The following is a 24,821-nucleotide window of genomic DNA, read 5'->3' on the forward strand; positions in this document are numbered from 1 at the left end:
CTGTCCTGCCCTTCGCACACACCTGGGTTCCCGCTCTCTATGCAGACTAGCTGGCTCTGGGAGCGCTGGCTGGGCAGCACCCTGAGTTTTCCCAGAGGCCTGACACACCTCCTCAGGAACTGGCCCGCCGAGGGGACACAGGGCGGCGTCAGCACAGAGCAGGGATCGGTGGAGGAGACAGACACCAGGGACAAGGGGTGTAGAGATATGCTTGTAGAAGATTGTGATTTAGAGATGCTCCCTAGCATGGGACAGTTGTGTGAATTGGGAGATGAGCCCTACATCAGATCTAACATGGCTATTCCCAGCTGCCCTCTTCCTGGGAGGCACACCCCTCTGTGTTATTAAAGTGCTATTCCTTACTCCTTTAATAAACACTCCAGATCATTACATGGTGTCAGGGATGGTGAATGAATTCCGAAACTACACAGATCTGGAGGAAAACTCCTGCGGTCACAACCAAAGCGCAGACAAAGGGGAGTCACAGCGCAGGATGCAGGCACAGACTAGCGCCTCCAACAAGTAAGTGAAAAGCAAAACACACCTAAGAATGGATTTTTTACCATCTCCTTCCAGCCTGCAAATGTCAGGTAATGTTGCAGAGAAGTGGGCAAAGTTTAAGCTGCGATTCCTGTTGTATTTATCTGCCTTTGGGGCATAGGACAAAGATGAAAACTTAAAATCATCTATTTTTGTACATGTTGCTGGGAAGGAAGCACTGGGTGTTTATAATAAGCTTGAATTTGAGGAAGGTGAAAGCAGAAGGTAAACATAATACTGATTAAATTTGAAGAATAGTGCATGCCAAAAAGGAACGTGACTTTTGAGAGGCATCGATTTTTTTACATGCATGCAAAAACCAGATGACACCATAGAGTGATATGTCACAGAATTAAGGCAAGTCAGTAAAACCTGCAACTTTGTGGCTTGACAATGTCTCTGATCACAGACAGACTCATTTGTGGCATTAGTGAGGACGTGTTAAGAGAGAGACTGCTCCAGCAGGGGGAGTTAACCTTGAACAAAGCTCTCCAAGTATGCTGGGCCGTAGAAACAGTAAAAACCCATGTAAAACAGCTGGATTCACCAGAAGGAGTCATCCATGCACTAAGGAAAGCTGAATATGGCCAGAGTGGCTCAAATCACAATGTGGAACCCACCCCTGCTAAAGGGACGACTGAGTCTAGATGGTCATGTGGCAAGTGTGGCTCACGGCATGGCCTCAAACAGTGTCCTGCCTATGGAAAACGTTGTCATAATTGTGGGAAACTTAATCGTTTTGAAAACTGCTGCAGTGCCCAAAGGCAAAAAAGTCAAGTGTGTTTAGTTACTGACAATGGGACTTTTTTATAGATGTGCAGGGATCAAGCAAACCTAATGAGAGGGACTAGATACCGCCTCTGACCGTGAAGGGAACAGGCATTCCACTGACACTGGACACAGGAACGCAGGTTAATATTCTATCTGCATGAGATTATGAGAGCCTGAAAATAAGACCTAAGCTGGGACCAACAAACGTAAAAGTAACTGGTTATTCTGGAACAAATATACCCGTGCAGGGGCAGTGCTTTGCTAGCGTTAACCATAAAAACACCATATACAGGCTCCCTTTTGTTGGTTCTGGACACTTTGTGATCAGTGAGACAGGGTACGCCCGATTTGCAGATCAATAAGGTTTAATGTGCAAGATACAAAGCCTAAAATTAACTACAATATATCATACTCACTAAGCCTAGAGAGCTAAGCAGTCACTCAGAAGGCTGTATTCAGGAACTGCTTTCTTCAGGGGCCCCGCCAGGGAGTCAGTGGATCCTCTGGCCCAACCGGCAGCACCTCCCACGGAATCAGGTGTTGATGGAGCACCCCCCCCCTTTGTCTAAGTGGTGACTACTTATACCCTTCCATAAACAGCCTTCACCTAATTATCTCTCTCATTATCATATGTGCTAATGACCTACACTGGGTTTCCATCCTTAAGTACATTCCATTCTCACCATAATAATTGGGGTCCTTAAAACAACATCTGGTGATAGGAGGGGCGGAGTAAAAGTATGCCCCTTGGCAATAAAACAGTGTACCCCCAGACGTTCAAGGATAACTTGTCCCCATCGCCGTTATCTATGTGCAGCTGCAAGCATCTAGTATCTGTATTTTGTCTTGTTATGTGCCGTGCTGTGCAGAAACTGAGACATCTATAAGGTTATTCAGTCTCTGCCAATGGGACGATGTCATGCTACGGGGGTCAGAATAGCCGAGCAAGCAACTGAAGCCACGCTAGGCCTGTAGGACGGTGGTCAAGCAACTCCAATTGTACTGAGCCTCCAACACCTTTTGTTGTCTTGCCCTGAGAGGTGACACCAATTTTGGGCCTGGCTGCGTGTGAGAAACTCTGTCTGGTAAAAAGGGTGCTCTCACGCCAAGATTATATTGCATCTGGCTATGAGGCACGCTTTAAGGAATAGCAGGACCTGTTCCAGGGACTGGGTTGCTTGCAGGGTGAGCGTACAGTCCAGATAAGCAAGCAGGTCCCTCCATTATTCAGCCGTATAGAAAGGTGCCATTTGCAGTCCGTGATAAACTCAAGGCTGGACATGCAAGGATGGAAGCACTGCACATAATACAAAAAATGGAGGCGCCGACGGCATGGGTGAGCTCCCTAGTCACCGTGGAAAAAGGTACTGGCCAGCTCCGCCTGTGCTTAGACCCCAGAGACCTCAACAAGGCTGTAACAAGAGAACATTGCAAACTACCAACCAGAGACAAGAGTATGGCTCAGTTTGCAAATGCTCAATAGTTCAGTAAATTGGATGCCTCCTCAGGGTCATGGCAGCTAAAATTAACAGAGGCAAGCTCAAAATGATGCACATTTAATACTCCATTCGGAAGATACAGATTTTTACCCTTTAATGATCACTTCTTTAAGGCGTCCCAATGGCTCATCTTTCTCTGTCTCCTCTCTTATTTGTTGCGGTCTCTTGTTAGCTGTGGGATTCGACCTCACAATCATATCTACGTAGGCTTGCACCTCTGTCTCTACTGTCTTCTCGGGCACCCTGGGCACCACTGCACTGGAAAGTGCATCTGTTGTGAACATAAATTTACCAGGCGTGTAGGTCACCGGCAAATTGTACGTTTGCAACTTTATCATCATTCTTTTAGCGGTTTGCTAAATAATGCAATCAGGGGCGGAGACACAGCGAGGGGGTGGAGCCCACTGCCACGATGCACCTAGGACTCTGGACTGGCTTCAACACACCCTGATGTTCACTCCACCCCCCAACTCACCCCGCAACCAGCCAGTGGGACCCCCCCCCCATGCCAGCTGGAAGGACCAAGAGCCCAGCCGTGGGTCAAGCAGCAGAACAGGGGCTGGGGGGACTAGGAGGGGACCTGGGGCTGGGATTAGAGTTGAGGGAGTTTAGGAAGTTCGAGCCAGGTGAGGGAAGCAGAGTTAGCATCAGGGGCAGGGGATTAGCGGAAGAGGCAGGATTAGAGATGGATCAATAGAATAGGGTGAGGGTTTTGGGTAAGGGTTAGGGTTTGGGTAAGGGTTAGAGTTGGGGTTAGGGTTTAGGGTGAGCGTGAGGGTTTAGGGTGAGGGCGAGGGTTAGGCTGAGGTTTAGGGTTAGGTTAAGGGCAAGGACAAGAGTTAGGGTGAGGGAAAGGGTGAGAGCGAGGGCGCGGGATAGGGTGAGAGCGAGGGTGAAGGCGAGGGCGAGGGATAGGGTTAGGCGGGGGTGAGGGTTGGGGGCGAGGGTGCGGGACAGGGAGAGAGTGAGGGTGAGGGAAAGGGTTAGGGTGGAGGCGAGGGTTGGGGCGAGGGCGAGGGTTGGGAGCGAGGATTTGGTTGAGGGCTAAGGCGAGGGCAAAGATTAGAGTAAGGGTGAAGGCGAGGGGAAAATTAGGGTGAGGGCGAAGCCGAGGGCGAGATTTAAGGTGAGGGCAAAGCCGAGAGCGAGACTTCAAGTGAGGGCGAAGGTGAGGGCGAGACTTCAAGTGAGTGTTCATATGCTCCTTTTGAACTCTGAATCAATAGAATAGGGTGAGGGTTTAAGGTTAGGGTTTGGGTTAGGGTTGGGTTTAGGGTGAGCTTGAGGGTTTAGGGTGAGGGCAAGGGCTAGGACTAGGGTGAGGGCGAGGGTTAGGGCGAGGTTTAGGTTAGGTCGAGGGCGAGGACAAGAGTTAGGGCGAGGGATAGGGTTAGGGTGAGGTTTAGGGTTAGGCCAAGGGCGAGGACAAGAGTTACTGTGAGGGCGAGGGATAGGGTTAGGGTGAGAATGAGGGTGAAGGTGAGGGCAAGGGATAGGGTTAGGGCGGGGGTGAGGCTTAGGGAGAGAGCGAGGGTTGGGGCGAGGATTCGGTTGAGGGCGAAGGTGAGGGCGAGAATTAGTTTGTGGGAGAGGGTGAGGTCGAGGATTCTGTTGAGGAAGAAGGTGAGAGCGAAGATTAGGGTGAGGGCGAAGGCGAGGGCGAAGAGTAGAGTAAGGGTGAAGGCGAGGGCAAGGATTCGGGTGAGGGCGAGGGTTAGGGTGAGGGGTTAGGGCTAGGATTAGGGTTTAGGGACAATGAATCGATGATTACTTGGAACTCTGAAGTATCATCTCCTATGTCCTAAGCACATCGGTAACTAGTTATATTAGCAGAAGATAATTGGCCATTTACAACCATTCACAGGTATTTACTACTTAAACTTCAAAGAGCACTACAAACAAAAGTATTCTTACATTCAAAGTTCCATCCAAATGTTCATATGCTTCTTTTGAACTCTTAATCAATAGATTAGGGTGAGGGTTTAGGGGTGGGTAAGGTTTAGGGTTGGGGTTAGGGTTTAGGGTGAGCGTGAGGGTTTAAGGTGAGGGCGAGGGCTAGGATTAGGGTGAGGGTTAGGGCGAGGTTTAGGGTTAGGTCAAGGGCGAGGACAAGAGTTAGGGTGAGGGAAAGGGTGAGGGTTAGGGCGAGGTTTAGGGTTAGGTCGAGGGCGAGGACAAGAGTTAGTGTGAGGGCGAGGGATAGGGTTAGGGTGAGGGTTAGGGCGAGGTTTGGGGCGAGGGCGAGGGTTGGGAGCGAGGATTTGGTTGAGGGCTAAGGCGAGGGCAAAGATTAGAGTAAGGGTGAAGGCGAGGGGAAGATTAGGGTGAGGGCGAAGACAAGGGCGAGATTTAAGGTGGGGGCAAAGCCGAGGGCGAGATTTCAAGTGAGGGCGAAGCCGAGGGTGAGATTTCAAGTGAGGGCGAAGGTGAGGACGAGTTTTCAAGTGAGTGTTCATAGGCTCCTTTTGAACTCTGAATCAATAGAATAGGGTGAGGGCTTAGGGTTAGGGTTTGGGTGAGGGTTAGGGTTGGGTTTAGGGTGAGCTTGAGGGTTTAGGGTGAGGGCAAGGGCTAGGACTATGGTGAGGGCGAGGGTTAGGGTGAGGGTGAGGGGTAGGGTGAGGTTTAGGGTTAGGTCGAGGGCGAGGACAAGAGTTAGGGTGAGGGAAAGGGTGAGGGATAGGGTGAGGGTTAGGGCGAGGTTTAGGGTTAGGTCGAGGGCGGGGGCGAGGAGTGGGGCGAGGGTGCGGGACAGGGTGAGCGCGAGGGTGAGGGAAAGGGTTAGGGTGGGGGCGAGGTTTGGGGCGAGGGCGAGGGCGAGGGTTGGGAGCGAGGATTTGGTTGAGGGCTAAGGCGAGGGCAAAGATTAGAATAAGGGTGAAGGCGAGGGGAAGATTAGGGTGAGGGCGAAGCCGAGGGCGAGATTTAAGGTGAGGGCGAAGCCGAGAGCGAGATTTCAAGTGAGGGTGAAGGTGAGGGCGAGATTTCAAGTGAGGGCGAAGCCGAGGGCGAGCTTTCAAGTGAGGGCGAAGGTGAGGGCGAGATTTCAAGTGAGGGCGAAGGTGAGGGTGAGTTTTCAAGTGAGGGTGAAGGTGAGGGCGAGTTTTCTAGTGAGTGTTCATATGCTCCTTTTGAACTCTGAATCAATAGAATAGGGTGAGGGCTTAGGGTTAGGGTTTGGGTGAGGGTTAGGGTTGGGTTTAGGGTGAGCTTGAGGGTTTAGGGTGAGGGCAAGGGCTAGGACTAGGGTGAGGGCGAGGGTTAGGGTGAGGGTGAGGGTTAGGGCGAGGTTTAGGGTTAGGTCGAGGGCGAGGACAAGAGTTAGGGTGAGGGAAAGGGTGAGGGATAGGGTGAGGGTTAGGGCGAGATTTAGGGTTAAGTCGAGGGCGAGGACAAGAGTTAGGGTGAGGGAAAGGGTGAGGGATAGGGTTAAGGCGAGGGCGCGGGATAGGGTGAGAGCGAGGGTGAAGGCGTGGGCGAGGGATAGGGTTAGGCGGGGGCGAGGAGTGGGGCGAGGGATAGGGTTAGGCGGGGGCGAGGAGTGGGGCGAGGGTGCGGGACAGGGTGAGAGCAAGGGTGAGGGAAAGGGTTAGGGCGGGGGCGAGGTTTGGGGCAAGGGCGAAGGCGAGGGTTGGGAGCGAGGATTTGGTTGAGGGCTAAGGCGAGGGCAAAGATTAGAGTAAGGGTGAAGGGAGGGGAAGATAAGGGTGAGGGCAAAGACGAGGACGAGATTTAAGGTGGGAGCTAAGCCGAGGGTGAGATTTCAAGTGAGGGCGAGGGCGAGATTTCAAGTGAGGGCGAAGGTGAGGGCGAGATTTCAAGTGAGGGCGAAGCCGAGGGCGAGATTTCAAGTGAGGGCGAAGGTGAGGGCGAGATTTCAAGTGAGGGCGAAGCCGAGGGCGAGATTTCAAGTGAGGGTGAAGGTGAGGGCGAGATTTCAAGTGAGGGCGAAGCCGAGGGCGAGATTTCAAGTGAGGGCGAAGGTGAGGACGAGATTTCAAGTGAGGGCGAAGCCGAGGGCGAGATTTCAAGTGAGGGCGAGGGCGAGATTTCAAGTGAGGGCGAGGGCGAGATTTCAAGTGAGGGCGAAGGTGAGGGCGAGATTTCAAGTGAGGGCGAAGGTGAGGGCGAGATTTCAAGTGAGGGCGAAGCCGAGGGCGAGATTTCAAGTGAGGGCGAAGGTGAGGACGAGATTTCAAGTGAGGGCGAAGCCGAGGGCGAGATTTCAAGTGAGGGTGAAGCCGAGGGCGAGATTTCAAGTGAGAGCGAATTTTCAAGTGAGTGTTCATATGCTCCTTTTGAACTCTGAATCAATAGAATAGGATGAGGGTTTAGGGTTAGGGTTTGGGTGAGGGTTAGGGTTGGGTTTAGGGTGAGCTTGAGGGTTTAGGGTGAGGGCAAGGGCTAGGACTAGGGTGAGGGCGAGGGTTAGGGTGAGGGTGAGGGTTAGGGCGAGGTTTAGGGTTAGGTCGAGGGCGAGGACAAGAGTTAGGGTGAGGGAAAGGGTGAGGGATAGGATGAGGGTTAGGGCGAGGTTTAGGGTTAGGTCGAGGGCGAGGACAAGAGTTAGGGTGAGGGAAAGGGTGAGGGATAGGGTTAAGGCGAGGGCGCGGGATAGGGTGAGAGCGAGGGTGAAAGCGAGGGCGAGGGATAAGGTTAGGCGGGGGCGAGGAGTGGGGCGAGGGTGCGGGACAGGGTGAGCGCGAGTGTGAGGGAAAGGGTTAGGGCGGGGGCGAGGTTTGGGGCGAGGGAGAGGGCGAGGGTTGGGAGCGAGGATTTGGTTGAGGGCTAAGGCGAGGGCAAAGATTAGAATAAGGGTGAAGGCGAGGGGAAGATTAGGGTGAGGGCGAAGACGAGGGCGAGATTTAAGGTGAGGGCGAAGCCGAGGGTGAGATTTCAAGTGAGGGCGAAGGTGAGGGCGAGATTTCAAGTGAGGGCGAAGCCGAGGGCGAGATTTCAAGTGAGGGAGAAGGTGAGGGCGAGATTTCAAGTGAGGGCGAAGGTGAGGGCGAGTTTTCAAGTGAGGGCGAAGGTGAGGGCGAGTTTTCTAGTGAGTGTTCATATGCTCCTTTTGAACTCTGAATCAATAGAATAGGGTAAGGGATAGGGTGAGGGTTAGGGTTAAGGCGAGGGCGCGGGATAGGGTGAGAGTGAGGGTGAAGGCAAGGGTGAGGGATAGGGTTAGGGGGGGGCGAGGAGTGGGGCGAGGGTGCGGGACAGGGTGAGAGCGAGGGTGAGGGAAAGGGTTAGGGCGAGGGCGAAGGTTGGGAGCGAGGATTTGGTTGAGGGCTAAGGCGAGGGCAAAGATTAGAGTAAGGGTGAAGGCGAGGGGAAGATTAGGGTGAGGGCGAAGACGAGGGCGAGATTTCAAGTGAGGGCGAAGGCAAGGGCGAGATTTCAAGTGAGGGCGAAGCCGAGGGCGAGCTTTCAAGTGAGGGCGAAGCCGAGGGCGAGATTTCAAGTGAGGGCGAAGCCGAGGGCGAGATTTCAAGTGAGGGCGAAGGTGAGGGCGAGATTTCAAGTGAGGGCGAAGCCGAGGGCGAGCTTTCAAGTGAGGGCGAAGCCGAGGGCGAGATTTCAAGTGAGGGCGAAGGTGAGGGCGAGATTTCAAGTGAGGGCGAAGGTGAGGGCGAGTTTTCAAGTGAGTGTTCATATGCTCCTTTTGAACTCTGAATCAATTGAATAGGGTGAGGGCTTAGGGTTAGGGTTTGGGTGAGGGTTAGGGTTGGGTTTAGGGTGAGCTTGAGGGTTTAGGGTGAGGGCAAGGGCTAGGACTAGGGTGAGGGCGAGTGTTAGGGTGAGGTTTAGGGTTAGGTCGAGGGCGAGGACAAGAGTTAGGGTGAGGGAAAGGGTGAGGGATAGGGTTAAGGCGAGGGCGCGGGATAGGGTGAGAGTGAGGGTGAAGGCGAGGGCGAGGGATAGGGTTAGGTGGGGGCGAGGAGTGGGGGCGAGGGTGCGGGACAGGGTGAGAGTGAGGGTGAGGGAAAGGGTTAGGGCGAGGGCGAAGGTTGGGAGCGAGGATTTGGTTGAGGGCTAAGGCGAGGGGAAGATTAGGGTGAGGGCGAAGACGAGGGCGAGATTTAAGGTGGGGGCGAAGCCGAGGGCGAGCTTTCAAGTGAGGGCAAAGCCGAGGGCGAGATTTCAAGTGAGGGCGAAGGTGAGGGCGAGATTTCAAGTGAGGGCTAAGCCGAGGGCGAGATTTCAAGTGAGGGCGAAGGCGAGGGCGAGATTTCAAGTGAGGGCGAAGGTGAGGGCGAGATTTCAAGTGAGGGCGAAGCCGAGGGCGAGATTTCAAGTGAGGGCGAAGGTGAGGGCGAGATTTCAAGTGAGGGCGAAGGGGAGGGCGAGATTTCAAGTGAGGACGGCCGAGGGCGAGATTTCAAGTGAGGGCGAAGCCGAGGGCGAGTTTTCAAGTGAGGGCGAAGGTGGGGGCGAGTTTTCAAGTGAGTGTTCATAGGCTCCTTTTGAACTCTGAATCAATAGAATAGGGTGAGGGCTTAGGGTTAGGGTTTGGGTGAGGGTTAGGGTTGGGTTTAGGGTGAGCTTGAGGGTTTAGGGTGAGGGCAAGGGCTAGGACTAGGGTGAGGGCGAGGGTTAGGGTGAGGGTGAGGGTTAGGGCGAGGTTTAGGGTTAGGTCGAGGGCGAGGACAAGAGTTAGGGTGAGGGAAAGGGTGAGGGATAGGGTTAAGGCGAGGGCGCGGGATAGGGTGAGAGTGAGGGTGAAGGCGAGGGCGAGGGATAGGGTTAGGTGGGGGCGAGGAGTGGGGCGAGGGTGCGGGACAGGGTGAGAGCGAGGGTGAGGGAAAGGGTTAGGGCGAGGGCGAAGGTTGGGAGCGAGGATTTGGTTGAGGGCTAAGGCGAGGGGAAGATTAGGGTGAGGGCGAAGACGAGGGCGAGATTTAAGGTGGGGGCGAAGCCGAGGGCGAGATTTCAAGTGAGGGCGAAGGCAAGGGCGAGATTTCAAGTGAGGGCGAAGCCGAGGGCTAGATTTCAAGTGAGGGCGAAGCCGAGGGCGAGATTTCAAATGAGGGCGAAGGTGAGGGCGAGATTTCAAGTGAGGGCGAAGCCGAGGGCGAGATTTCAAGTGAGGGCGAAGGTGAGGGCGAGTTTTCAAGTGAGGGCGAAGGTGAGAGCGAGTTTTCAAGTGAGTGTTCATATGCTCCTTTTGAACTCTGAATCAATAGAATAGGGTGAGGGCTTAGGGTTAGGGTGAGGGTTAGGGTTGGGTTTAGGGTGAGCTTGAGGGTTTAGGGTGAGGGCAAGGGCTAGGACTAGGGTGAGGGTTAGGGTTAGGGCGAGGTTTAGGGTTAGGTCGAGGGTGAGGACAAGAGTTAGGGTGAGGGAAAGGGTGAGAGTTAGGGCGAGGTTTAGGGTTAGGTCGAGGGCGAGGACAAGAGTTAGGGTGAGGGAAAGGGTGAGGGATAGGGTTAAGGCGAGGGCACGGGATAGGGTGAGAGTGAGGGTGAGGGAAAGGGTTAGGGCGAGGGCGAAGGTTGGGAGCGAGGATTTGGTTGAGGGCTAAGGCGAGGGCAAAGATTAGAGTAAGGGTGAAGGTGAGGGGAAGATTAGGGTGAGGGCGAAGACGAGGGTGAGATTTAAGGTGAGGGCGAAGCCGAGGGCGAGATTTCAAGTGAGGGCGAAGCCGAGGGCGAGATTTCAAGTGAGGGCGAAGGTGAGGGCGAGTTTTCAAGTGAGGGCGAAGGTGAGGGCGAGTTTTCAAGTGAGTGTTCATATGCTCCTTTTGAACTCTGAATCAATAGAATAGGGTGAGGGCTTAGGGTTAGGGTTTGGGTGAGGGTTAGGGTTGGGTTTAGGGTGAGCTTGAGGGTTTAGGGTGAGGGCAAGGGCTAGGACTAGGGTGAGGGTTAGGGTTAGGGCGAGGTTTAGGGTTAGGTCGAGGGCGAGGACAAGAGTTAGGGTGAGGGAAAGGGTGAGGGATAGGGTTAAGGCGAGGGCGCGGGATAGGGTGAGAGTGAGGGTGAGGGAAAGGGTTAGGGCGAGGGCGAAGGTTGGGAGCGAGGATTTGGTTGAGGGCTAAGGCGAGGGCAAAGATTAGTGTAAGGGTGAAGGTGAGGGGAAGATTAGGGTGAGGGCGAAGACGAGGGTGAGATTTAAGGTGGGGGCGAAGCCGAGGGCAAGATTTCAAGTGAGGGTGAGTTTTCAAGTGAGTGTTCATATGCTCCTTTTGAACTCTGAATCAATAGAATAGGGTGAGGGTTTAGGGTTAGGGTTGGGTTTAGGGTGAGCTTGAGGGTTTAGGGTGAGGGCAAGGGCTAGGACTAGGGTGAGGGCGAGAGTTAGGGCGAGGTTTAGGTTAGGTCGAGGGCGAGGACAAGTGTTACTGTGAGGGCGAGGGATAGGGTTAGGGTGAGGGTTAGGGTGAGGTTTAGGGTTTGGCCAAGGGCGAGGACAAGAGTTAGAGTGAGGGAAAGGGTGGGAGTGAGGGTGAAGGCGAGGGCAAGGGCTAGAGTTAGGGCGGGGGCAAGGGTTGGGGCGAGGGCGCGGGCTAGGGTGAGAGTGAGGGTAGGGTTAGGGTGGGGGCGAATGTTGGGGCGACGGTTTGGGCGAGGATTCGGTTGAGGGCGTAGGCGAGGGCGAAGATTAGGGTGAGGGCGAAGGCGAGGATTAGGGCGAGGGTGAGAGTTAGGGCAAGTGGTTAGGGCTAGGATTAGGGTTTAGGGACAATGAATAGATGATTACTTGGAACTCTGAAGTATCATCTCCTATGTCCTAAGCACATCAGTAACTAGTTATATTAGCAGAAGATAATTGGCCTTTACAACCATTCACAGGTATTTACTACTTAAACTTCAAAGAGCACTACAAACAAAAGTATTCTTACATTCAAAGTTCCAATTAGAAAAGGAGCGGGTGAGGTTAGCACCAGGGGAGGGGTAAAGGAAGACGGGGGGAAATTGGAGAAGGTGGGATTAGTGCTAGAAGCAGATTAGGGAAGGATGTGGGATTAGAGGAAGGTGCAGAGTTAGTGCCGGGGGCAGGGTAAAGGGATGAGGCAGGTTTAGCCCTGGGTCATGGAGGGGGTGAGGGCAATTACAGGAGGCAGGATTAGCACCAGAGGCAGATTAGGGGAGGAGCTGGGATTACATCTGGAGGGGAATTATTCATTTGGATTCGCTCAGTAACACTAGCCCAGCCCGCAGAGGGGGTGTCTGGTGGAGGAACATGAGTCGCCCATGGCGCTCCCGGGAACCTTTCTGGTTCCTTGCGTCTCCAAAGGCTGGCGGACGCAAGAAGCAGTGGGCAGGGTGGGGGGGAGGTCTAGAGAACAGGTGCTGGGAGAGACGTTTGGGGGGGGCCTAGAGCAGCGGTTGGGGTCTGCGGATGCCCGGGGGAGGCTGCAGACTGTGTCTAAGCTTTCCACCGGGGGCCGCATGGCTTTTCAAAGCAGTTTGGGGGTCCACAAATGAAAACAGATTGAAAGCCACAGATCTGGAGACCAGGGTGCTAGAGGCCAGCGTGGGTGTTTGGGGGGATCCAGAGGAGGGTGCTGGGGGCTAGATGCAGGGGGGTTGGGAGGTATTTAGGGGCTAGCGGAGGAGGTTGGGGGAACTGGAGGGGCTGGAAAGGGGCGCTCAGGTGAGTCCTGCGGCCTTTACCCTCTCGCGCTCCAGGCCACTCCACATGCTCCTCAGGGGCTGCCCCATGCCCAACCCCACCCTGGGAACCCCCCCCCCCCGACCAATTAGATAACAAGAAGGAAACTCCCCCCCCCACCGGTTTGGGGGGGCTACAGGGACCCAGAGATACCCCCCCGTGGGTGCAGTGGGGGGCAGTGACCCAGAGAAATCCTCAGGGATGCAGCAGGGAGGAGGGCTATAGAGACACATAGGATCTGGCGGCTCTTTGAACAGCCACTGCTGTGATGAGTTGGTGAGTCTCAGCCTTCCTGCTGTCACCCCCACATCCCAGGTACTCTGCTTGTCTGTGCCAGGGACAAAAATACCAGGCAGATGCCCTCTGGGAAGTGCCCTCCCTTCCCCGCCTCCACCGAGGGAATTTGTTCCCCTTTTAACCACTTTGGGTCCCAGGCACCTAGGTCCCATGTAGCCGGTCCTGTAGCAGGGGCCTTGCTAACAAAATAATCCCATGCACCAGACGCAGTTGATCCTTCTTGAGGACTTTATTCTGGTGATGGAGCCCCTGATTTCCAGCCTTCCCACATGGGCTCTCAGCTGCTGAGCCACGAGACCCTCTCACCCCCCACCAGTCAGGGGCAGGGGTCCCGTGGATTCTTCTGGTTCAGAGGGAAGTAGAAGACGCGTGTCTGGTTTCTGCAGGGCCGGTAGGGGGAGAAATCCTGGGTTCCCTCCTCCAAGCACCCGGCCGAGAAGTTGCTGAAGAGAGAGACCTTGAGCTGCACCAGGACCTGGCGAGCCTGCGGCACAACAAGAGGGAAGAAGGGCAGTGACTTGAGGAGCCAAAATAGCTTTGCCACGTGAAGACCTGCGGAACTCCCTGCTGCAGGAAGGCCAGCTCCTCTCATAGCTTCTGGAGAAGGCCCAGGGCCAGGGGAGCTCAGCTCAGCAAAAACACACGGTCCTACCTAGCCCCACATCCCTATTCTCTGTTAGCCCAAGCCCCTGCTCAGCCCCAGCACCCACAGTCCCCTGGTGCTCGTGCTCAACCCGTGTCCCATTCTCTGTTACCCAGAATCCCCTGGGGCCTGGCCCAATCCCAGCACCTCAGTCTCTGTTTTCCAGAATGCCCCAGGGGCCCCTGCTCATGCCCAGTGTCCCATTGTTTATTACCCAGAATCCTCGGTGACCCTTCCCCTGCCCCACAGCTGTTACCCACAGGCCCCAGGCAAGCCCGAGCGCAAGGCACCCACCTGGCGGTCTGTCACACACTGCAGCTCCTGCTCCTTCCCCATGACGGGCACCAGAGCCTCCCGGAGGGTGTTGAGCTGCAAAGACAGGGAGGGCCGGGTCAGTGAGCAGGTTACTGGAGTGGTGACAGCTGGGGATGAGGGAGGAATTCCCCCTCCACAAACCATCGACCGGAAAATGCCAGGGATGCCGAGGGGCCGGGATGAGCCGAGCCCCTCGCAACAGGGACGGGGCCTTAGGGAGCCAGTGGGGCAGGAACACAGCGGGGGGGGTACCTGGTAGCTGTGATTGCAGGACGGGATGATCCCGGCTCTCTGGAATGCTCTGTGTGAAAGGGAAATGAATTGGGGTCAGCCACAGGGTGTGGAGGGGGTAAAATCACCCCATGATATCAGCAGTGAAGGGCCACCAGAATGCCAGCCTCCGCTGTGAGCCCTGACCCCACCCCACAGAGCATCACCTGGAGAGAGAGAGAGCCCCACTTTCCCATAGGCAGAACCACCCCCGGACAGAGTCCCTACTCACCCCATAAAAACATCCCCCTGAGAGAGAGAGCGCTGAACTGTAGATCACCCCGTTATAGATCCCCCAAAAGAGACCCCAGTACTGTACATGGATCCCCAAGGGAGAGCTGGCCCCTTGTTACAGAGTGTGCCAACCACTGACTGTACAGCCCCCTAAAAGAGAGATCCCCTCACTACCGATCCCCCAACACAGAGATCCTCTCTATAGATCCCCCAACACTGAGAGATCCCCTCACTACTGATCCCCAAGACTGAGAGATCCCCCACAGAGAGATCCCCCCACTAGAGCTCTCCAACACACAGAGATCCCCCAACACTGAGATCCCCTAATTATAGATCCCCACGTGAGAGACCCCCCCAATAGAGTCCCACCTCCCCTATGAGGAGTCCCCGTCCCTCGCCCATAACCCAAAGCCAGTGGGATGGGGAGGGAGGTTGGAAGTGACCCCCGCAGGGGCTAGTCTCCCTTGCTTGCCCACCTTGCTGCCCAGTTCACCCTGTGCCCCTGGTGCCCGGCTCACCCGTCGATGTTGTACATAGTGCGAAGGGCGAGGGCCGCCCCGAAGTACTTGCTGGGGGAGCTCAAGGCCTCCGTGCACCCAGCGCAGGTCCCATGCTTCTGCCACTCTGCTCTCCTGCAGGGGGGAGGGGGGAAAAGGGAGGGGATTCCCCTGAGTCAGTTACCTCCCCACCCCCACCCCCACCCCCCCGCCCCAGCTCCGTGCTGGGAATCCAGGCTGCGGGGCAGGAGGATCTGCCTACCATTCACAAGGAAAACCGGGGTGGCAGGTCATCCCCCCCTGTGGCCTCCCCCTCTCCCCGCTTTCTCCCTGCATCTTGCCCCATTTCCCTCCTGGAGTCCCAGCTCCACTCCAGACACACATCTCCCAGCCTACCCCCGCACGTTGAAACCCTCCCTCACCCCATCACAGCCCTCGCCCCCTCCCCTCTGCTGTCCCAGCCCCGCCCCACCCCTCCCGTGGGCCTGAGAGCCCCCCACACACACACACTCCCCGCCCCGCTCACCAGAATGTGAAGCTGCTGGTGTTGAGGAAGGTGGGCCAGTGCCGGGCCAGCTGCTGGGGCAGTTCCTGGGGTAGGACAGAAGAGCAGGCAGGGCTGAGAGGCCCCTGCCCAGCCCCTACTAGACTCCACTCCCCCCAGAACTAAGGGTGGGACCCAGAAGTCTTGGCTCCCAACCCCATCCTGCTCTAACCACTAGACCCCACTCCCCTCCCAGAGCTGGGCTAGAACCTAGGAGTCCTGGCTGATGAGGACATACTGGACATGGGGCCGGCCAGATGTCACTCACCATCAGGTCAGAGGGGAAGAGGTGCCAGCAGCTGCAGCAGTTCATGATGTTGCTGGGCCTGGGATTAAGGGGCACAGAGTCAGAGAGGCAGGGGAACAACTGCTTTGACCCCCAGGCCTCTCCCCAGCCTTGAGGGGAGTCGCTCACCAGAGCCCATGGATGGTCCAGCTGTCAGCAGACTCCGGGATGATGCAGTCAAACCTCGGCCCTAGAGCCTGCAGCCAAAGGAATTGGGAAATGGTCAGGTCCCAGTTTAGCCCGCCACCCCCCACTGAGCAACTGCCGCCACAATCAGGACTCCTGGGCTCTGGGAACCAAGTGAGGTGCAGTGGTGAGAGTGGGGGGGCTGGGACTTTGGACTCCCAGAGTCTGTCCCTGGCAAGGGAGTGGTCTATAGTGGTTAGAGCAAGGGGACTGGGTTCTGTTCTCGATTGTCCCTGCCTGCCCTGGAAGAATCACACCCCTTACCCATGCCTCATTTTCCTCATCAGTAGCATGCTGAGAACAGCACCTATCCAGCCTGGGCGTGAGGTTTACCAGATGCTGTTATAAACCAAAAAATACCAGAGCCGAGGAGGGCCATGCTGCCCTGCCCTGGCGCACCGCCGGGGACTGTCACCCTCCCATCTGGCCTGCTACCCACACAGATTGTTCAGACCAATCCAACTGAAATAACAATATCCCATCAGGCAGCGAGAGGCGGTGGTGAAGGACTCGATGGTCACCCTCCTCCCAGCCAGGGATTGGACATGCCACAAAACAAGCCAAGGGATCAGAGCAATTGGCCCATCTAATCTAATATCCCCCCGCTTTACGCTAGATCAGCACAATGGGCCCATCTAACCCAGTATCCTGCCCCCCAGCCTCCCTGGTTCGGACCAGTGGGCCTGTCTAGCGCCATGTCCCATGCCCTAGATCAGACCACGGGCCCACCGTGCAAGCACCAACACCAGGTTTAGCTCCCTTGGGATGCTAGTGCCAGACTTTGCATGTGGCTGTTCCACTTGCTCCCTGTAGGTGGCGGCAGCAGCCAGGTCTGGGGGCTGGGGGAGCAGAGGTGCTGTGGGGCAGGAGGAGTCACAGGGGGGAAGGTTCAAGGGTGGGGCGGTGAGGACTCACCACGCAGAACGATCCTGGCCACATCTGGACAAACTTCATGCACTTCCAGCTGCAAAACCTAGAGAGGCAAGGAAGAGCTTTATAGAGACCACGTGGGGGGTGGGGAAGGGGGGATGAGAGGAGAAGGGGGAGTGGAAAGGAAGGATGGCCCAGTGGGTGGGGCTTGGGAGCTCTGAGTTCAATTCCCAGCTCACCACAGACTCCCTGGCCTTGGGCGAGTCACTTAGTTGATCTGTGCCTCAGTTTCCCCATCTGTACAAGGAGGATAATAGCCCAGCCCTGCCTGCCAGGGGGGCTGTGAGATGCTGCCGCGGTGGGGGCTCTACAAGGAGCTAAGACAGACAGAAGTGGAAAATATGGGGCTCGGTTCTGGGTTCCCCCTTTCTGCACTCGGGGCGGGGACAGGATGGGAGGTGGCTTTAAGCCCCCTTTGTGCCCCCATGTTCTTGCCCCTGCCAGAGCTGCCCTAACTCCCACTCTGTCCCCAATGGCCCCTAGAGAACAGGAACAGATCAGGGCCCTCCAGCCACGCCCCAATCTCCCCTGGTGGGCCCTGTGGGGCAGAGAATAGCCACGGCTCAGTGCGTGCCGGCCATGACCCCGATCCACCCCCTACCCTGAGATCAGGGCCCTTTCGCCAGCCAGGGGCTTCCAAGGGGCTGTCCCCAGCTCCTACCTCTGTTTCCTGAGCAGATTTGCTCTCCACATGGTCATCAAGGCAAAGCCGTGCCCCGCCCCCAGGAGGAGTGGGGAGAGACCCTAGCAATGTGCTTGCAGCGCAGGTGGGGTCTCGGCACCATAATCTAGGGGCCAATCCCCCCCAGAATCCCAGTATTAATCCCACTGGGGTGGGGATCCGGGTGCCTATAGTTCCTGCAGTCCCAGTGAGATCTCAGCTGGTCCCAAAGGACAGGAACGGGAGCCCTGGACCCCTCCCTGCCCCCCAGCGCTGCAGCCAGCGGGCACCAGTCCAAAGGATTATTCGCACTGGTGGCACTCACCGGAATCGCTCCTCGTGCTTCTCCCAGAGTATCTCTGCTCCGGCCAGCCACACCAGCCCCAGGATCGTCAGCACGGCCCCCCGCATCATCATCCTGCAAGGCAAGCGCAACCACTGACCCGGGGAACCACGGCTGCCCCTACACTACACAGGCCCATGGCCAGCCAAAGCCCACGGGACGGCACCCATCCTTGGTGGAAGTCACTGCCCGGGGGCGGATTCGGCCGTGCATCTCTGGGTCTGTGTGCAGGCCAGCTGCCACGCACAGCCAGTGCCATGGGCAGGTGCCCTGGGCTGGATCCGCCCCTCGGTTACATGCCCCGTGGGAGTTAGCGGGATGCACTAGGAGGAGGGTGCAGGGTGCTGTATCCTGGAGGGATCCGGGCACGGCAAACCTGGTTCATGAACGCCCTGCTCGGTCCGGTCTGGCCAGCGCTGGAAAGAAAGAGACGCTGGGCTGCCTGGCCGAGGGGTGGAGCCGGCTGCGGAGCCGAAAATGGAAAACCCTCGAGCTGGTTTCACTTCTTCATGCAGCAGAGCGTGGCCCTCGGGCACAGCTGCTGGGGGAGCCTGAGGCCCTCCCCTCAGCCGCGCTGATCAGGAGGTTCGATGGGAGGGTGCTGTGGACTACGTGCGGGGCAGGTTGGGGGGCTGCCCAAAGTGGGATCCGTGGCGAATGGTCCACTTACACCGTACTCAGCAAATGCAGAATAACCACAGCACAGGGTGCCCCCACCACGCCCCCACTCGCCCCCTGTGGGCCCTGTGGGGCAGGGAATAGCCACAGTGCAGTGTGCTCCAGCCACATCCCCGTCTACCCCCTCACCCTCCCGTGTTGTGGGACCAGGAGCTGGGTTCTTCTCCCAGCCCCACACCAGCCGGGGAGTGCCCTTGCATGGGGGCCTCTTGGGGGGGCTATTTCCTGCTCCTATGGGGCCTGAGCATCAGGCCTTTATCCTCCCTTATCTTGGGACCTTTCCTAACCCCCAAGAAGGCTGTGGGGGGAATCCACAGCCCAGAGAGGCGCCCGGGTCTCTTGGCGTCAGCTTGCAATGTCAGCGCAGCTGCTGCCCTCAGTTTGGCAGCGGGACAGGGGCCGGGAGCCAGCCCCTGCTAGGCCGTGTCCTTGTAAAGCAGGGACGGAGGGCGACGGGCGGGCAAAGGGGGGACGGCGAGAAGGAGACGGGTGACAGGAAGAGAGGAGAGCGCAGTCCAGGCCCGGGACGATGCCGGCCCTTCTGGTAACGAACGCCGAGCCCTCGCGCGGGGGCCTGCCTGGGTCGGCGGTGGGGTCACAGGGTCTCACGCGCCCTCAGGCCCCGTCACCTGCCCTTACTAACTGGAAAGAGGCACAAGATCCAGCCCGACCTCCCTGTCCCCACAACGCAAACACCATCTCAGAGCCAACTCCCGACCCAAACGCCGCCAGATCCAACCCCTTGTTGCAATGCAACCCCCCAAACCAGACCCCCCCAGATCCACCCCCCAATCTAAACACCCCCTGGATCCAGATCCCCTCCAGATCCACCCCCCAATCTAAACACCCCCTGGATACAGATCCCCTCCAGATCCACCCCCCAATCTAAACACCCCCCTGGATCCAGCCACCCCAGATCCAAGTACCCCCTCAAATCTAACACCCTCCCAGATCCAGTCACTGCCTCACAATTTAACCCACCCAGATCCAAACACACCTTCAGGTCCAACCCCTGGAACTAAACATTTTCCAGATTCAACCCTCTGCCCTCTTCAGGTGCAGCCTGTGTGAATTCACTCCCCTATACTTTGCCTCCTTCTCTAACCTTTGTTCCCCCCTCTTGCTTTTGGCCTTTGGGGTTTGGTTTGGTTTTTTAAACTCGTCAGTCTGGTGTCTTTAAATAGCTAGGCCCTGCCCCTCCTCTGCTGTGCGGCCATTTCACCCCAGTGCAAACACAGGGGTTTACTCCTGTTTTACACCCAGGGTAAGCAAGATCCCAACCACGCACAGCAAGACTTATTCTGTATCGGGTGTATTACGGCAGCACCTAAAAGCCTCAGCCATGGCCCTGGATCCCATGCCAGAGCTGTACATTTTTATTGCTATTAGGTGTATTACGGTAGTGCCTAGGCATCCCAGTCAGGGATCAGGCCCCCATTGTGCCAGGCGCTGTACAAACAAAGAGCATAGACAGCCCACGGCCCTTACAGTCCATGTATAAGACAAAGACAACAGATGGAGCCAGACAGGGGAAGCCATGGAAAGGCCCAGACTCCAGCTTTGGTCCATTTAGCAGTTTCACCCTACAGAAACCAGATCCTACTGGTTCTGGTTTTCTGATCCATCCCATAATGACTCAGGGAGACCCCCAAAAGAGGAGTCCCCTTCTGCCCCACGTTCCATGCATATACGCTCGCACACTGATTCCCACAAAACGGAAACAATTCTGGTGCCACCGGCTGGTTTGTTCACGCCCGGGAAGAGGCTGGGAGAAGGAACTACAAAAAGCCCCAAAACCGCAGAGCAATGGGAAAAAGTGGGCGAGAAATATGCCCAGCAAGGGACCTGCCTAGCATCTCGCTCCTGTGTCAATGTGTGCTTTGACAGTTAGATTAGGTAGACAGGCGGGTTGGTGTGGTAGATAGAAATAGATGGATGGGCAGACATGCAAGCAGATAAATAGAGGGGCTGCACGGGAGAGGAAGTGTGGCCTGGCCTATGGCTCAAGAGATCTGGGTCCAATTCCCAGCTCTGCTGCAAACTCCCTGTGTGACTTGGGGCGAGTCACCGATTCTCCCTAGGCCTCAGTTTCTCCATCTGTAAAATGGGATAATCATCCTGCCTTTGGCTGTTTAGACTGCGAGCACTTCAAGGCAAGAACTGCCTCTGACTCTGTGTCTGTGCAGCGCCTGGCACAGCGGGGCCCTGATTTCGGTCGGGGTCTGGGCAGCGCCTGGCACAGCGGGGTCCTGATCTCAGTCAAGGCATCTAGTTGCTATGTGTAGAAATAAGAATAATACTGCAGGAGGGTGGCTATAAATGTCCCCTGCCCGGAAGGATACTGAAGCTCTGGAGCCAGGGAACAGAGAAGCTCAGAGGTGAGTGGGGTAGTAGATTCGGGTGTTAAAATTGCCTGGTGTCCGGAAATCCTCCACAGTCCCTGGTGGGCTGCCTACAGGCATCTTTTCCAGGTGGATTAGATCAGCTGCTTTGGGGGCTACGCAGGAGAGTAGAAATAAGGGGGAATAAAGAGGGACAGACCCTAGAGGTGGGGTGGAGGGTGAGGAAGGGCAGAGAGGCCTGTGCATCGGCAGTTTCACTTTCCCAAGGTGACTTTAGATCCAGCCGTGTGGCAGGGGGATTCCTCTTCCCGCTCCCAGCAGTTTCCTTGACCTAGTGGCCAACAGCTCAGCGGCTTTAGACCCAGGCCGAGGCTGCCCTGGGAAAGCTGGACCCATCCCGGGCTCTGCCGCTCCGAAAGTCTCCCAGTAGCCCCTGAAGCACCCCAAGGGCTTGTAACAAACTGAGGGGTTATCGCTGGGCTTCCGGCAGATGCGCAAGTGCCCACGGCAGCCCAGCTTCTGCCGCGTGAGCCAGATCCTGGCCCCCGTTCCACAGCAGTGACCCTGGGTGCAGGGTGCGGTACGTTTCCGCTGGCTGTCTCTCTCGCTGTCCCAGCTTCAGAGCTCTGCACTGGCTAGCCCCAGTTTCACATGTGCTTTCACTACCCACGGGGGGAGGCTGCAAGCAGCTGCTGCTTTCACTCTGCCTGGTCAGGAAACAGAAGCTGCAGTGGACACAGGTGGGCAAAGCCCTGGTGGGGGAGGGGGTGCCATACGGTGGAAGGGTGAGGAGCTCCTGAGCCAGCCTCTGCTATACTACCCAGCCCTGCACCCTCTCTTTATCCGGCCCAACCATGCTAGACTGGCAGGTGGGACTGCCAGCCCCCCTGATCTAACCCACTAGACCCCTCCCGCCAGGGACAGAACCCAGGAGTCCTGACCCCCAGCCTGGGTTTGTGACACTGGGAACTGATTCTTGGGCCTTGTATTGGCATTTACACGGCCCTGCCAGGGTGCGGGAGGATCCCAATACACACATCTTGCCAGGGGGTGAATGATGGCCTTAGAGGCAAGGCCGGGAGGAATCCAGAACCCAGCAGGATAATTCTGATCTTGCCCCCGCCTGCTGTTAATCAGGAGTGACTCCACTGGTGTCAGGGCCGTAGCAGAACCAAGCCCACGGGGCCATCTCCTCCCTGGGACTGATGGGCAGTTCATACCCCAAACTCACCTTGGATTCGGAAGCAGCTTTGGGAACTGTGGCTGGGACCTGGGGAGGGGCAGGGAGCGGGACTGATGTCACTTAATTCTGTAGGTTCCTCATCACCTTTGTCCTCCCCATGGCCATGTCACAGACCTCCCGCTTGGGATCCCTCCGCTCCTTCGCCACCACCACCCGCCGCCAGTTGAGAAACCAAGTCCCCGAACATCAGAAGATCTTTCAGGTGAGACAGACCCCAGCTTGGCTCTTGGGGTTAAGAGACGAGGAGGAGGAGGAGGGAGGGGCCAAGGGACGGAGTAGGGGAGGGGAACTCCTGGGTTCTATTTGCTGCTCTGGGTGGGGAGTGGGGTCTAGTGGGTAGAGCAAGGGGCTGAGAGTCAGGACTCCTGGGCTTTATTCCTAGCTTTGCCATGGATGCAGGATATAGTCTTGTGGGGAGGAGGGTTCAAGTGCCTTCTGCTCTCTGTACCTCAGTTTCCCCACCCATTAAATGGGGATGGTAGCTACATGGGGGTGTTGGCAGAGTTAGTGAGTGGGGATCCTGGAATGAGTGAGGGGGGCGGAGAGGGAGAAACAGAACATTGCCCCCCATGCACATCGCCAGCTGCTTTCTGTGCTCCCCCTCAGAACCTGAGGTCGCTCTACAGCATCCCTGCCTCAGTTTCCCCACTTTTCAGGGCTCTCAATCAAGCTATCAGGACATACTCTTCTCTGGGTCATCAACTCCCCTCCTTGGGGCTAGATCTTTTACCATAACAACATCAGTGCCCCAAATCCAGCTCTTAAATCTCCAGCCCACCCATACTACTCATCTTTCCCACCGGGCCCTGCCAGGCCTGCCCAGTCCCTGCTACCAGCCCAGACTGGGCTGTCTCCCTGGGCATCCCCTTCTGGAGGGGTCCTGCTGCTCTTTAAAGGGAGATCAGCTCTCCTGCATCCAGCTGGCTCTGCTGATGACCCCAGTCCAGGAGTGGGGGCAGGGCTAATGGGGTGGGGCTGGCTGGGGCAGGGCCTCTGGCCTTTAAAGTGGCAGGCCACCCCATAACGCCCCCCCCCCCCCGACCCCAACCAGCTGCTACCCCCATGCTGCCATCTGTGCAGGCAGCCGTGGCCTGTTGAATCACTCCCCTTCTCTGCATAAAGGACACTCTGATGCTCTGAAGTGCAGGGACCATTGCAATTACCGGGGAGCTGCAAAGTGACCCCCCACCACCCCGTTTTCCTTCTCTTCCAAGGCGGATGATGGCCTGCCCGTGCATCTGAAACGGGGCGTTGTGGATACCTGGCTGTATCGATTCACTATGACTACCACTGCCTTTGGTAGGTGCTGCTTCCTGCTCCGGATGCCTGGGTTCTATCCCTGGCTCAGGGAGGGGTGTGGGGTCTAGTGGTTAGAGTGGGGGAGAGGGGCTGGGAGTCAGGACTCCTGGGTTCTATGCACAGCTCTGTCAGAGGAGTAATGTCCAGTGGTTAGAGCAGGGGTAGACGGGGGCTGGGAGTTAGAACTCCTGGGTTCTAGCTGTAGTGCAGGGAGGGGAGTGGGGTCTAGTGGTTAAAACAGGGTGCTAGGAATCAGGACTTGTGGGTTCAATTGTCAGCTGTTTAGTGGAGCAGCAGCAAAGTTCCCTTCCCCTCTCTCTCTCCCAGGCTAGGAGCAGGATTTAAATAAAACATACGCTTGTTAAATAGAAGCCCAGACCGGACTGTATGTTTCAGGCCAGACAGAGAAATGAAACTGATCAAAGCCTATTTGTTAATCCGGGTTGTCATAGTCCTTTTCTTGACCCTTCCCCTTCTGATTTGAGATCAGGCCCCTTGGGGACATGCAGAGCTATTCAGGGGGAAAGATTTGGCTGTGAAAATGTGTGTGTGTGTGTGTGGGGGGGGAGGTTGTAGCATTTCCTAATGGTTAGAGCAGGGGGCCTGGGAATCAGGATTCCTGGGTTTATTCCCAGCTCTGGGAGGAGAGTGGGGTTTGGTGGTTAGAGCAGGGGACTGGGAGCCAGGACTCCTGGGTTCTGAGTCAATCGGGGTGGGGGTCTGGTTTAGGGATGGAGCCTCTCTTTCTATTCTGAGAATTCCACCAGTCTTTTTCTTGCTGTTCCAGCCACCTGCTACTCTGTCTTCTCGCTGATCAAAGCTGCTTTCCCCCAGAAGAAAAAATGAGGTGGCAGCACGGATACCCCGAGAGTACCTGGTTCCCCTCTCCCCCTGCACCACAGGGGCCTGTTTTGGACTTGGAGCAGAGAGCCCTGTAGTTTGGGAAAATCCCAAAACTCAGAAATCAATTTAAAAAAAAATAAATAAATAAAAAAGCACAATTAAAAACTGTGTCAGAGTAAGGACCCCCCTTGGGGTGCAGGGCAGTTCAGTGGGATCCAGTACCATCTTTGCTTCTTTCCAAATACAAATAATAAAGGCACTGGAATGACGCTCAGCAGCTGTTGGGCTGGGCTGGGCTTGATCCAAGACTCAGCGATTCTGATTCCCAGCTCCTCTGACCCTGCACTGCCTTTGCTTCAGGAATAGCCTGTGGCAGAGGGTTCCACAGGTTAACGGGGAAGGCCAGCAGGAGGAACTGAAGCAAGGATGCCCTCATTCCCTGATTTAGCTAGCCTGTTTCCTTGATGAGTTACTGAAGCATTTGCTTTGGTAGATAAAATGTGGGCTAGTGGGTAAAGCACTGTACGCAGGCCCAGCCTTAGCCATAGGCAAAGCAGGCAGTTGCCTAGGGTGGCAAAACGTAAAGGGCAGCTGCTGGGCTGCAGCCGCCAGCGTCCCAGGAAGTGGTGAAACCAACAAGAATGACAGCCCCTGCACTGCTGCAAATACTCACATTTTTCCACTTTGGGGGGGGCACACGTTTTTATTTTGCCTAGGGCCACTGAATATGTAAAGCCTAGGGACAGAGGGATCTGGGTTTGATTCCTGGCTCTGCCACTGACCTG

General features: G+C 56.3%; 2 protein-coding genes across 4 annotated transcripts; one reads left to right on the top strand and one right to left on the bottom strand.

Moving 5' to 3' along the window:
- Nucleotides 1–12,932: 12,932 nt before the first annotated feature.
- Nucleotides 12,933–18,061, bottom strand: LOC137159112 (ribonuclease Oy-like). Of its 2 annotated transcripts, XM_067557312.1 has the most exons (10): nucleotides 18,008–18,061; nucleotides 17,614–17,706; nucleotides 16,613–16,670; nucleotides 15,641–15,708; nucleotides 15,494–15,551; nucleotides 15,208–15,272; nucleotides 14,703–14,816; nucleotides 13,933–13,981; nucleotides 13,660–13,734; nucleotides 12,933–13,206 (listed from the first exon to the last, which is right to left on the bottom strand). In XM_067557312.1, exons 2-10 carry the CDS (start codon nucleotides 17,703–17,705, stop codon nucleotides 13,039–13,041), a joined length of 747 nt encoding a protein of 248 aa, XP_067413413.1. In that variant the 5' UTR covers nucleotide 17,706; nucleotides 18,008–18,061; the 3' UTR covers nucleotides 12,933–13,038. The 2 variants fall into 2 exon arrangements, with proteins under 2 accessions (XP_067413413.1, XP_067413414.1); XM_067557313.1 differs by lacking the exon at nucleotides 15,208–15,272.
- A 650-nt stretch (nucleotides 18,062–18,711) lies between these two features.
- COX7A1 (cytochrome c oxidase subunit 7A1) lies at nucleotides 18,712–24,290 on the top strand. Of its 2 annotated transcripts, none has more exons than XM_067556770.1 (4): nucleotides 18,712–18,853; nucleotides 22,007–22,096; nucleotides 23,109–23,193; nucleotides 23,981–24,237. In XM_067556770.1, the coding sequence occupies exons 1-4, from the start codon at nucleotides 18,839–18,841 to the stop codon at nucleotides 24,037–24,039; spliced, it is 249 nt and encodes an 82-aa protein (XP_067412871.1). In that variant the 5' UTR covers nucleotides 18,712–18,838; the 3' UTR covers nucleotides 24,040–24,237. The 2 variants fall into 2 exon arrangements, with proteins under 2 accessions (XP_067412871.1, XP_067412872.1); XM_067556771.1 differs by having other exon boundaries at nucleotides 18,760–18,853; nucleotides 21,967–22,096; nucleotides 23,981–24,290.
- The last annotated feature ends 531 nt before the right edge of the window (nucleotides 24,291–24,821 follow it).

This window comes from Emydura macquarii, unplaced genomic scaffold (genome assembly GCF_026122565.2).
Source record: "Emydura macquarii macquarii isolate MOO-44397 ecotype Brisbane River unplaced genomic scaffold, CSIRO-AGI_Emac_v2 contig_1790, whole genome shotgun sequence".
In the NCBI taxonomy this organism is placed as follows: Eukaryota; Metazoa; Chordata; order Testudines; family Chelidae; genus Emydura; species Emydura macquarii.

Bases quoted from the DNA above. Each gene is read 5' to 3' on its own strand.
- LOC137159112 (XM_067557312.1), bottom strand. From the start codon at position 17,705: ATGATGATGCGGGGGGCCGTGCTGACGATCCTGGGGCTGGTGTGGCTG. The intron at 13,982-14,702 runs GTGAGCCGGGCA...CCTTTCACACAG, and splicing joins ACTATGTACAACATCGACGG to AGCATTCCAGAGAGCCGGGA. The intron at 13,207-13,659 runs GTGGGTGCCTTG...GTTGTGCCGCAG, and splicing joins AGTGTGTGACAGACCGCCAG to GCTCGCCAGGTCCTGGTGCA.
- COX7A1 (XM_067556770.1), top strand. The intron at 22,097-23,108 runs GTGAGACAGACC...TTCTCTTCCAAG, and splicing joins AACATCAGAAGATCTTTCAG to GCGGATGATGGCCTGCCCGT. The intron at 23,194-23,980 runs GTAGGTGCTGCT...TTGCTGTTCCAG, and splicing joins TATGACTACCACTGCCTTTG to CCACCTGCTACTCTGTCTTC.